This window comes from Citrus sinensis, chromosome 5, assembly GCF_022201045.2.
Source record: "Citrus sinensis cultivar Valencia sweet orange chromosome 5, DVS_A1.0, whole genome shotgun sequence".
NCBI classification, from domain to species: domain Eukaryota; kingdom Viridiplantae; phylum Streptophyta; class Magnoliopsida; order Sapindales; family Rutaceae; genus Citrus; species Citrus sinensis.
Window position 1 is genome coordinate 37,062,278 of NC_068560.1, and position 12,351 is coordinate 37,074,628.

At 37.3% G+C, this 12,351-nt stretch overlaps 2 protein-coding genes across 5 annotated transcripts; both read right to left on the reverse strand.

Annotated features, from left to right (window-relative positions):
- Nucleotides 1-3,589: 3,589 nt before the first annotated feature.
- On the reverse strand, nt 3,590-8,774 carry LOC127898581 (pentatricopeptide repeat-containing protein At1g19720). 4 transcript variants are annotated; one of them, XM_052441531.1, is made up of 5 exons: nt 8,247-8,774; nt 5,698-7,913; nt 5,484-5,587; nt 5,121-5,323; nt 4,516-5,013 (listed from the first exon to the last, which is right to left on the reverse strand). In XM_052441531.1, the coding sequence occupies exons 1-2, from the start codon at nt 8,469-8,471 to the stop codon at nt 5,802-5,804; spliced, it is 2,337 nt and encodes a 778-aa protein (XP_052297491.1). In that variant the 5' UTR covers nt 8,472-8,774; the 3' UTR covers nt 4,516-5,013; nt 5,121-5,323; nt 5,484-5,587; nt 5,698-5,801. The 4 variants fall into 4 exon arrangements, with proteins under 4 accessions (XP_052297490.1, XP_052297491.1, XP_052297492.1 ...); XM_052441532.1 differs by having other exon boundaries at nt 5,698-8,152; nt 8,247-8,386; XM_052441530.1 differs by lacking the exon at nt 4,516-5,013 and adding an exon at nt 3,590-3,986 and having other exon boundaries at nt 5,698-8,774.
- Nucleotides 8,775-8,907: 133 nt separating this feature from the next.
- LOC102623328 (jacalin-related lectin 3-like) lies at nt 8,908-12,351 on the reverse strand. The gene is made up of 5 exons (XM_052441370.1): nt 12,227-12,351; nt 11,914-12,132; nt 9,780-10,493; nt 9,370-9,543; nt 8,908-9,285 (listed from the first exon to the last, which is right to left on the reverse strand). Exons 1-5 carry the CDS (start codon nt 12,230-12,232, stop codon nt 9,034-9,036), a joined length of 1,365 nt encoding a protein of 454 aa, XP_052297330.1. The 5' UTR covers nt 12,233-12,351; the 3' UTR covers nt 8,908-9,033.

Sequence of the window (12,351 nt, forward strand, 5' to 3'; positions counted from 1 at the left end):
ATTTTCTTCTTGCCAAAATAAGCAAACACATTATTTAAAAAAAAATCTAAATCAAAATTAAAAGAAGATATAACAAAAACCAAAATAAATAAATCATTTGGGTTGCCTCCCAAAAAGCGCCTTTATTTTATGTCTTTGGCTAGACATATTTATGCATCAATCTCCATAATTGGGACTCTTGAGAGCCACATCCTCCACAATATTCACCGAAAAACCTTCATAAAAAGGTTTTAAACGATGACCATTAACCTTAAAGGCTTTATCAGAGGTTGGACTCTGAATCTCAACTGCACCATGAGGAAAAACATTAGTAACAATAAAAGGTCCAACCCAGCAAGAACGTAATTTACCCGGAAAAAGTTTAAGCTTAGAATGAAAAAGAAGAACTTTTTGACCAACAGAGAACTCATTTCTCAAAATCATTCTATCATGAAATGTTTTCGTCTTTTCCTTGTAAAAAACTTCCTGCACTATAGGGTTAATAACATCCATAGAAAATACCGAATGTTTCTCACTAGGATATTTCATGGCATCATTCATATTGAATTCTATAACCTCTCCATCAAACTCCATAGTGAGAGTCCTTTTATGTACATCCATTTTAGTCCTATAGGGTTAATAACATCCACAGAAAATACCGAATGTTCCTCACTAGGATATTTCATGGCATCATTCATATTGAATTCTATAACCTCTCCATCAAACTCCATAGTGAGAGTCCTTTTATGTACATCCATTTTAGTCCTAGCAGTCTTAAGAAAAAGTCTTCCTAGCAAAATTAGGACAGAATTAGAGGAGTTATCATCTTCCATATCAAGTACATGAAAATCTGCGGGAAAAACCAACTCATTAACTTGTACTAAGACATTTTCTAATACCCCACCAGGATATGCATTAGACCTATCAGCTAGTTGAATTATCACGCCAGTTTCTTTCAATGGACCAACATTCAAAGATGAATAAATGAAACGAGGCATGACATTAATAGAAGCTCTTAAATCTAACAAAGCATTTTCAATTCTAACACTACCAATTTTACAAGGGATAGTAAACATACCTGGATCCTTGCACTTAGGAGGTAGTTTCTTTTGAAGAACTGCTGAAACATTCTCCCCCATGTGAACTTTTTCATCTTCTCTTAATTTTCTCTTAGAGGTGCACAGTTCCTTAAGGACTTTAGCATATCGAGGTATTTGTTTTATAGCATCTAATAAAGGAATATTTACCCCAACCTTGCGAAATGTCTCAAGGATGTCTTTCTCTTGTTCCCCCTTCTTGGATTTTGCAAATCGGCTTGGAAAAGGAGGAGGTATCACAATAGGTAAGAGTTTCGCTCTGGTGGGTTGCGCATCTTGAGATTTAGGCATCAATTCATTCTTCTCAAGCTCATCTTCTACATGCTTTGTCACTTTCTTACTAAGCTCTTGCAACTCCTTCCCACTTCTAAGGATGACAGCACTAACGTTTTGCTTTGGATTCACTCAGATTGTGAAGGCAATTTTCCTAATACTTGAGACTCCAGACAACTCACTGTAGTCGCCAATTGACTCATTTGGTTCTCCAAGTTCTGAATGCTTGCTGTAGTTGCCTGCTGAAATTGTTGAGTGTTAGTCGCAAGCGATTTAACAATTTCTTCAAGAGATATACCTCACTTGGAGTTTGACAGTGGATGTGCTGGTTGTCTGAGTGGATATTGTTGTGGGAATCCTGACGGTCTAACTCCATAGCTGAAGTTGGGATGATCCTTCCATCCCGGATTGTATGTTTGTGCATAAGGATCATACCTCCTCTGAGGCATGCCTGGAAATCCTCCAACTGCATTGGCTTGTTCAACGAGTTCTTCTTGAAGTGTAGGACACATATCAGTTGAATGACCCATATTGTAACAAATGCCACAAGTCTTCACCTGTTGCACATTACCTATAACAAACTTTTCCACAAAAGAAGTAATTTTATCTAAACGTTGTTCAATAGAAGAAATATTTACCTCATTCACCTTCTTTGAAGTGAGATATTGCCTGCTGCCAAATTGTTGTGCGTTGGCATCCATATTTGATATCATCTCCCTTGCTTGAGTAGGGGTCTTGTTCACCAACATTCCTCCACTAGCAGCATCTATCATACTCCTACCCATCAATGACAGTCCTTCGTAAAAATATTGAATAAGAAGTTGATCAGAAATTTGATGCTAAGGACAGCTGGCACATAATTGTTGGAATCGGTCCCAATACTCATACAAAGTCTCCCCAGGAAGTTGTCTAATCCCACAAATGTCTTTTCTAATGTTGGCAGCTCTTGAAGCAGGAAAGTACTTTTCGAGGAACTGCTTCTTCAAATCATTCCACGTTGTAATCGATCCAGAAGGCAAGTAGTACAACCAATCTTTAGCTAACCCATCTAAAGAGAACGGAAAAGCACGCAGCTTAATCTGCTCTTCAGTCACGCCGTGTGGCATCATACTTGAACACACAACATGAAACTCCTTAAGATGTTTATGAGGATCTTCACCTGTAAAACCATGAAACTTGGGTAATAAATGAATAAGACCGGACTTTAATTCAAAATTTACCTCCAAGTCTACATATTGAATGCAGAGTGGTTGCTGATTCAAGTCTGGTTCAGCTAACTCTCTAAGAGTTCTTTCTACAGGTGCAGCTCTATCCATCACTTGTTCTTTCGAATCGCTAGATGATTCAACTAAATCAGGCACCGTATCTGTTTCAGAAAGCAAAGGTGACGAGGATCGTTACTTAGCTCGCTTCGTCTGCTGTCTCAGCTGGCGAGCTGTCTTCTCAATTTCAGGATCAAATGAAAGTGTACCTGTACGAGAAGAACGAACCATACACCAAGTAAAACGTAAAAATGATTAAATAAACGATACCAATCCCCGGCAACGACGCCAAAATTTGATGGTTGTCGAAGCCAACAAAAATAAATTCTTACTCTAAATAAATTGTGTATTGATTGAGCAGAGTCGTGTCCAAAGAGATCGGTAATTATTTAAATCCTTTTAAAATGCAAAACATAAAATGAGGGTTTTGTTGACAATAATAAAAATCAAATTAAAATAACAAGAATGCAAATTAAAGCTGTAATTCAAATTGGAAAAAGCTCTGGTTGAAGGAATTAACTCAGCTTGATTCGACTACTGATTATTGATTCAAATATAGATTATTATTACTCATGAATAGACCGGTTATAGCTACTGAGACCCTCTAATAGCCAATCTCTCCTTAACTAGTCGATAACCAAGGTACGACCGTTGGTTATTTCCCTAATCAATAGACAACCCTAGATACGATCATAGGATTTAATCAATTGACAGCCTGAAAAACCAGAGAGACCTAAATCCTAATCAACACATATGATGATTCATTTAAATTAGATTGTTTATTCTCACAACACAACTCTCTGCTATCTTATTTGTCACAAACATTAAATTTTTCATACGATGAATCCTTTAATTGACAATAGATTAAATTGATAATTAAATAGTGGTCAATTACCTAATTAACAAACATAATCATGAAAATAATTCAAAAAATAAATAAATACCCAAAAAGTAATAAAACAATTAACACACAAGAAATATCTCACAGTAGTGATGAATCAAAACTTCATTATCCTTCAACCAGAAAAATAAGTTTAGTTCTTCATAGAGAGAAGAGAAAAATTAGATCTAGGGTTTCTTTCTTTTCTCTAAAATCTCCCTCTTTCACAATAGATTCCTCCCTTAAATACTCTCTCTCTCTCTCTCCTCTTTTAGAGTTCTATTTAAAATAAAATACTAAATATTAAATTAGTAATTACAAAAATAGCCAAAAATACAAAACACGTTAAACTAAAAACTGCAGATTCGCAGTTGACAGCACGCGCCCACTCCTTATCAACAAAGTTCTTCTGTTGCTCATAATTTCTCCAAGAGAACAATCATCCTTAAACATCATATTGTAGCTCAATTTTATCACAAATCAATAGAATTGCACCTACAAAAGTAAAACACAAGTAAATCACTATTATTAAGTGCAAAATATCGATATTAAGATAAGTAAACAATGTAAAATTAGTGCATAAATTACACTCTAACAAATATCTATGATCTTGTCACCTAAATGAAATTACTTTTTTTCCACGTCACTGTTTAGAATATGATTAATTCCATTCATTGTCCCGTACTTGAATTGAGTCACAGCGAGCTGCCCGTGAGGTACCACAATCCTCAATTTCAGCATAAACCAAGAATTTTTTGAGAACAAGATTTAAGTCTAAAAATTTTAACTTTTGACCTGCAGACATTTCACATTTGACACTTGAGAGGGGCTCATATTCCGTCTGAAGTTTCAAAGCTTTGGAATGTCCATGTACTTGTCTTTCTATACTCATATTTATGCCATTATCGTGAAAATTCCTAAATTTAGCACACAAATGTAATTCCTTCACCATTGATTCAGTGCTATATGCAATGCACAAGCCACAAGCATCTTCTACTTATTCTGCTGCCAGCTAACGTGGACCTGGGAATGGCATCTTCCCATCGGTTGAGAAGATACAATTATTTAAATGGCAAGCTCTCACCTGCTACAAATTCTAAGTCTGTTAACACAGTTGAGCTCTCTTCATAATCATTTTTACACTCCTAATTTCACTAGAAAATAACAGAAAAGCCCCTCTAACTCTTACTTCCATATTCACCGTTAAATAACAGCAACCGTATGAATGTTTTTCATATACACATCAATTTGCTTGAATTTCATTGTCAAACATTGACTTCTTGATGGTTCTAGGTTAGAATGATCAATTAGTACAGAAACTCCTCCACATCATCCAGTTAAAAGAAGAAAAATAAGTCCACAAGAATGTGACTCTCCAACTACAGGGCATTATATTCCTGCGAGACATACAAGTACTACCCCTTTTGAGACTGTTGATAAGCTAATAGCACTTTTAGCATCCTAATGGCTATCTACAATAGCCAATTATCTGACTCACGCCTCAGGGGTAATTGAAGTTCACCTGTTCAAGCAAAACAAAATCGAATATCGATGACACTCAGCAGATATTGTAGAAAAAGCAAGCAGTAGCACTAAACATGTACAGGAATAGCTTGTCATACAGAATACCTGTAAAAAGATCAATGGCGAAGGCTTTTGGCAAGTAGCTAAATGCTCGTAGAAGATATGGGAGTATGCGACTATTTTGAGCACAGGATCAAGTGAACAATGACCCTTTTCCACCAACAAACCGTTCTTATGAGACTCTGCGAATCGAATTCACAGAAGAGCAATGATTTGCATTCTCATAGGTTTGAGCTTGTTCTATGAACCTGTGAAAGATTAATAATACTATAATTGCTATGAAAATAGAACATAGGAGCTACCCAACAAGCATATCAATCTGACTTTTGCAAAAAGGAAAATGAAACATTTGCCATACCGTAACTTTAACTACTATAAAATACGAAATATTAAAAAAAAAAGGTATACCTGTCAATAAATTGGACTAGCATGGGATAGAAGGATAACTCATCGGCAGCAACTGCCAAGTAATTACCATTAGATCACCAATCCAGCTGAATACCACTGGTTATCTAAAACATGAAATACAATATAATCACTTATAAAGTTTCAGATAAAGCGATTCAATATTTCATGGAAGGAATCAGGTACCCAAAAAAAATTTCAAGAAAAACTGCTTCACCTGCATGCCATTGCTTAGATATACGGCAGCTTGGGTGATGTGATTTTCTGATATATTGAACAAGCCACCCTGATAGCACTGAAAGCTATCTTAAAAACAATACTCTACCAATAATCACCACAAGAACATTGCCCATTTTTAAAATGGTGCAAGCACTTAGAGTCTGCCAGAAATATTTCACAGTGATGCATCTTTGAGACATATTTAGCAGTCTTGTGGCAATGCACACACATTCTAATGTTTTTCACAATTCTTATAGTATGAGGTGCTTGAGATGAGCCAATTAAGGCAAAAGCTAATGCAAGTTTTTCACTGTGGATGCCGCTAATTTCTTCCTTCTCTTCTTCCTCAATGCAAAGGCCACTGTGACTACTGCGTGCTGTTACATTTTCTGGCACGTTTTGTAACCAAGAATACAAAAGATCTGAGTAGGATTCAGACCAACCACCTGTAACAAACGTATACACTAGATTTTTAACTTCAATCCAGCTCTGCCCAAAAGAGTTTCTCCTCGTGTTCTCTTTTTCAAGCTTTCTCACTTTTAAAGCATCCTCAGGTTTACCACATATAGCATAAATCTGTAAGATTAACCTTTGAATCAATACATCCCCTGGTTCCAAGTCAAACAAACGTTCAATGGCAAGAACTGCTAAGTCAATATTCCCATGAATCCTGCAGGCAGTTAGCAATGCCTCCCAAATAGAGGAATCGGGTTCTATGGGCATATCTTCAATAAACTCCATGGCTTCTTCAAGCTTACCGGAGCAACCATATAAATCGATCATAGCTGAATAATGTTCTATCATTGGTATGATTTGATAGCATTCCGTAATGCTACAGAAAACTTGCTTTCCCAGGTCCACCATTCCAGCCAGACTGTGTGCAAGGATAATACTCAAGAAAGTTCCTCTATTTGGCTTAAGTCCAAAACTCTTCATCTGATCAAAGAGATCAAGTGCAGCATGCCAAAAACCATGTAAAACATAACCACAAATCAGTGAGTTCCAGGTAATGATGTCCTTGGATGACATTCCATCAAATATGGTCCTGGAATATACAATGTTTCCAGACTTGGCATAAGTGTCTATTAGTGAATTCATAACAGGGAGAGAAGACTCCAAACTCCTTCGCAATACACAACCATGTATCTCTTTGACCTTGTTTGATGCAACTAAATATGCACAAGCAGGTAAGACACTCAAAATTGTAACACAATTTGGATAAAAGCAGGAAGACTGCATTTTTCGAAATACCCCCAATGCGTTGTTTTTCTGTCCAAGTTGCTGGTAACCAGCAATAAGAGAGTTCCATGATGCCGTATTCCGCTTAACTTTATCATTCTTTCCCATCCTTTGAAAGAGATCCACGGCTTCATCCTCGTTTCCATTTTGTATATATCCCGAGATCAGTACATTCCATGTGATGACATTAGGTGGTACATCAGATTCCTGCATTTTTATGAAGAGTTCATAGGCCTTACCACAATAACCAGCTTGACAATATCCAGCAATCATTGAGTTCCATGAGTAAACATCTTTGTCCTTTATCATATCAAAAACTCTCTCAGCAGCTTCTAACTCCTCACACTTGGAGTACATGTTAATTAGTGAATTCCCAACCAGTACATCATCAGTGAAACCCATCTTAACAGCAAGGGAATGAATTTCCATCCCCATTGCTAAGGCTTTTAAATCCGTACAAGCAGAAATGGCACTTGTAATAGTAACCCCATTTGGCATAACACCAACAAAAGACATCTCCTTGAACAAATCTAGCGCCTGACTGGTCCTCCCGTTTTGTGCAAACCCTGAAATCATACAAGTCCAAGTGAATACATCAGGAGTAATCCCCAAACTCTCCATCCTCTTCACCATTTCCATTGCAACATCACATTGCCCTAATTGGTTATAACTACGAATCAAAATATTAAATGTTACCACGCCCAGTTTAATCTCTTCTCTGCACATCTTGTCGAACAGTCTATGAGCCTCATCATTCTCCCCAATTTGGAAATAACCTGATATCATCGAATTCCAAGCGACACCATCCTTCTCATCCATGCTTTCAAAAAACCTCCTTGCCCAGATCAATTTCCCACATTTGACATACACAGCCAAGACTGAATTTCTGACTCGTCTAACGCAACTCATCCCCAATTTTATCACCAAAGAATGCATCAATTTTCCAGCTTCAAAATCCCCACAGTTGCCACAAGCCTGCAAAATCTTAGGAAACAAGAAATCATCAGGAAACAGGCCATCTTGTACCATCAAAAAGAAAAGCTCAACGACTTCCCTCCACCTCTGATCTCTAGAATAAGCACCGATCATTGCCGACCACGTGTACAAGTTCCTCTCACGCATATCTTCAAACACCTCACGTGCATCATCTAAACAGCCGCATTTTGCATACACGGAAAGCAGCTTCGTTTTGACAAACACGTCTATTTCTGTGACTAAATTAAGAAAGGCGTGGAGTTTTCGAGCCAGATGAATAGAATTGGAGTCGATGCAAGCTTGGAGTAAGTTGATGTAAGTGTTGCGTCTTACCTTGGCGCCTTGTGTGGCAATGGAATCCAGAACTGTGATGGCTTCATTAAGACGTCCGTTTCCGCAGAGGAAGTCTAAATGAGTGTCTCTGAATCTTGGGTTACTTTTCTTGGTCAAAGAGCGAGTGTAGTTGTTGGAATGTGGTGAGAATCCAGATGAAGAATCTGGTTTATGTTTTTGCGGGATGATTACAGGAAGTTTTGATACAGACATGCAAGGCATCATCAAATTCTCCGTTCTTCTTCAACTTCAAATATATTGAATTTGTACATACACTTTGGGATGAGTGGACAAATTGAATTGTACAATATGTGTGTGTGGAAGTGGAAGCCAGACACAGTGCTAACGTTTGGATGTGAGGTGTAGGTGAAAACATCTACAACTACAACCGTACGATTGTACCAGTTTCGGCGTCTTTCCGATAACAGTAATAAAGCTGACAAAACAAACACAATTATAGATAATTTGAAGTGTGGCCCAATGTCTGAGCGTGACAACAATGCTCATGGGTAAAATAATGCGTGGGCTGGCGGGTTACGGGACAGCCCAACATCTTCGGCCCATATTAATGGAGTGACTTTTTCATTTTTCCCAGTGAGTAGGGACGGAATGACTGGTGATTGTTCTTCAAGTAACTTGCACACAAATCATTGTTGGAAAATTTACCTTAAACCTTAAGCTTTCATTGCCATACCAACGGATAATTTTTCGTTTTATCGTGTCAATGGATGATCTCTCACATCATATATCATCCTTACTTGATTACAAATACTTTTGACAATTACCATCAACGGTGCAGTTGCATATGGACACCAATGGCATTCAAGTAGCATCCACTCTTTCCATGGAACCCAACTATCTTCCCTTCAATCTTCGTCGAAGTAAAGAATGTTCCTGATTCCGCTCCAACCGGCCCATACTTGCCTTTATTCGTGAAGAACGTCAGAGATTTTATGACATTTGCACCTTCATCCCCCGTAAGCGATTCATAATAGCCACAGAAACTTGTAAGAACTTCAAGCGGATACTGAAAAATAATCTGCATCGGGTGAGTTGAATTAGAAATAATATTAACAGAAATGAAAATTTTCTAGTCTCCGAAGCACTATTAATTAGTAATTACCGTGTGAGAGCTTCCTTCGACGCCTCCTCCATGTCTAGCAGACACAACAGATAGGCCATTTCGGTCATACTCAATTTGTATAGAATATATGGCTTCTCCTTTGAACAAGAAAATTTTCTTCACACCGGAGAAGATTCCATCGTCCCAAAGCTTACCTCCATTCCCACCCCATGGTCATGAACTAAACCAAGCGGCAGGCTCCTTTACCATTCCCGGAAAAACCTGAACGCAGACATATTTTGTATTGTATACATTAAAATAAATATAATATGCACCAGAAAGTTCTCAGGTTCATACCTTCATTACTTACAGAATTAACTTGATACAGATGTCGGCAACGAAAAAAATAACTAAAATAATTACTCCAATTATATACTCAAGTAAGTGTAAAACATATATATAATGCGAACCTGAGAAGTTCTCCTGTCATTCTCATTCGTGTTAAATGAATCACTGAAAGGCTGAGAAATTTTCCTGCCATTCATGTTGTTGAATGAATCGTTGAGAGGCCGAGGAATAGGTGGTTTCTCTTCTATGAAATGGGGTCCAATACTATCAATAAAGCGTCCTTTTCTTGCCGGTAATCCTGCAATAATCCCATTGTTTGAGAAGAAAATCCCCTGCTCATCTCCAGCTCCAGACGGCCCATGCATTCTTCTGTTGGTGAGAAATGTGACAGACTTAACGACAGTAGTTGTAGTTCCCCTAAGAATCGCTGATCCAGAATAGCCACTTTTGTGAATCAAGATTTCAGGTTGGTAAATGCTGTCCTGCTTTTCTCTTGTAGTTGCCATTTCAAAGCCTCTAGATTTCTCAGGAATCTCATTGCTTACATAGTTCTGTGATGCACTACTTAAGTTAATGGGTGGATTTTGTATCAAGAGAGGCTTTAAATGCACTCCAATGGATTCCAGAAACCAACTGCTTCTGCCATGAAATCCAGCGATCATGCCACCAGCCATCGGTAATGAGAAATGGGTTCCCTGTTGAAGACCAAAGGGTCCATATTTTCTCTTATTGCTTTCGAACACAAGTGATCGAACAAGAACTGGGCCATAGTCAATGATACCACCATAGTATCCACCAACTGAGACTAGAAATTCTTCCGGATAATTAAACTTGACCTGCAATTTTAATTGATGAACTATTGTTGCAAAACGCAGGAGCAGCATGTGAAATGGCTGTAATGCACGTGCATGCTTATAAGCCGCAAGTGGCTGGTTTTCAAAAGCAACAGCAAGCGGTTTGCCTATCATGCTTGTTTGGAGCCGGTGGGCATATATAAAGTGAAGAATTGAAGCAGCTCCCTCGTTGTTTTCACAAGTTAAACCGAAACAGAGCAATTGAAAGAGAGAAGAAGAGGGAGAAACCGAGAGAAAAAGAGAACGAAACAAGAGCAAAGAAAAAAGGAAAAAGAGAACAAGGAGAAAAGAAAAGAGTTGAGAGTGAGGGAGAAGAAAAGGAAACAGGAAAATTAGGGGAAGTCGAGTTGAATACTCAAAGCTATATTGTGTGAATTAGTGTGTAATAGATTTTTGAAATTTAAGTACTTAAGTTATTTAATCATTTATGATTTTGTTCATATCATTTGTATAAGTTTTTCGCACAACGAATTTTAGAGTGAAACAAGATTTTTGAGTGAATTATTATTATTATTATTATTATTATTATTACTACTGCTGCTACTACTATTACGATGTATTTCATGAAGCATTATATTTGATAGTATGATTTAGGATCATATTATGATTATATGTATTCACAATTATAGAATTGATTAAGTTATAAGATGTGATTACCAGTCACATATGTGTACCTTTTTCCGTTAGGTGTTTTGGTTATGCATATTGAGAGTTAAATTATTTTGTTTGTGTGATATGTTAGTTCCTTAGGTATGAGAGGTTGTTATTGCTTTGCTCACACGATGATGATCTCGACATGTATGACTTTTATTTCTTCTGGGTATTATTTAGCGCAATTTGTCATGTATGCTTTGTATGATTTTACATTTGCTTATGTACTTTGATCAAAGTTATGTCATGTGATTATACATAAGCATTATTTTTATATAATTTTTTTTGTATATAAATTATATCCATTCATTGAACCGCAGGCTTATTATTTTTTCATCTATCATATTTCTCTCAAGTACCTGCAATATTTTGTGCAGTTTGAATTTTTCATCAATAAGGTTAGGCCACAATATGTATTATTGCACGACTTATATTTTGAGCATGTTTATATTCATATGTATATATTTAAGATGTATGTATGTATAGTGAGATATAAAATATGCATATTTGAAATATATTTTTGAAGAAGGCACTGAGCCTCTTTATATATTTGCAGTGAAGTTCTGAGGCCAATTTTATACCTATTAATGTATTCATGGATTAAATCATGTTATGAGCTTTAAACATATGCATAAAACATGTAACACAATGATTTTCCCACAATCCACCTCCAATCCAACAAAAGGGTCGGGGCGGGTCATGTCAATGGCAAACTTCAAACATTTTAATTGTACATGAATTGGTTGCTGACCTTATTTGTTTTGAAACCGCCCCTGCCGCCATGCTTGTCAGACCAAACAGAGGAACCCTTCTTGTCGTACTCAATTAGAATAGAATCAATGCCAGCTCCATAGCTGATCACAACTTGCCTTACGCTGCTGAAAACTCCATCGTCCCATCTCGCTCCATTTTGGCCTCCCCATGGTCCGACCGTGACGTGGTCATCCTCGACCTCGTATCTCTCATAACTCTACATGTATCACACCATGCCTATTAGTTTAGTTCTCAAACATCTTAAATGAATTTAAATTTGCAAACAAAAAGCAGAGCGTTATGTTTGTTACCATCATCGTTCAAGAGTGAGAAATGCTGCACTGAAGGGTGACTAGAGTCAGGGCATGTAATATGGAGAACTGAGCGGCAATGTTAAATGGTAGCCCCTTAGAATTTTATATACGAAAAGTGATTC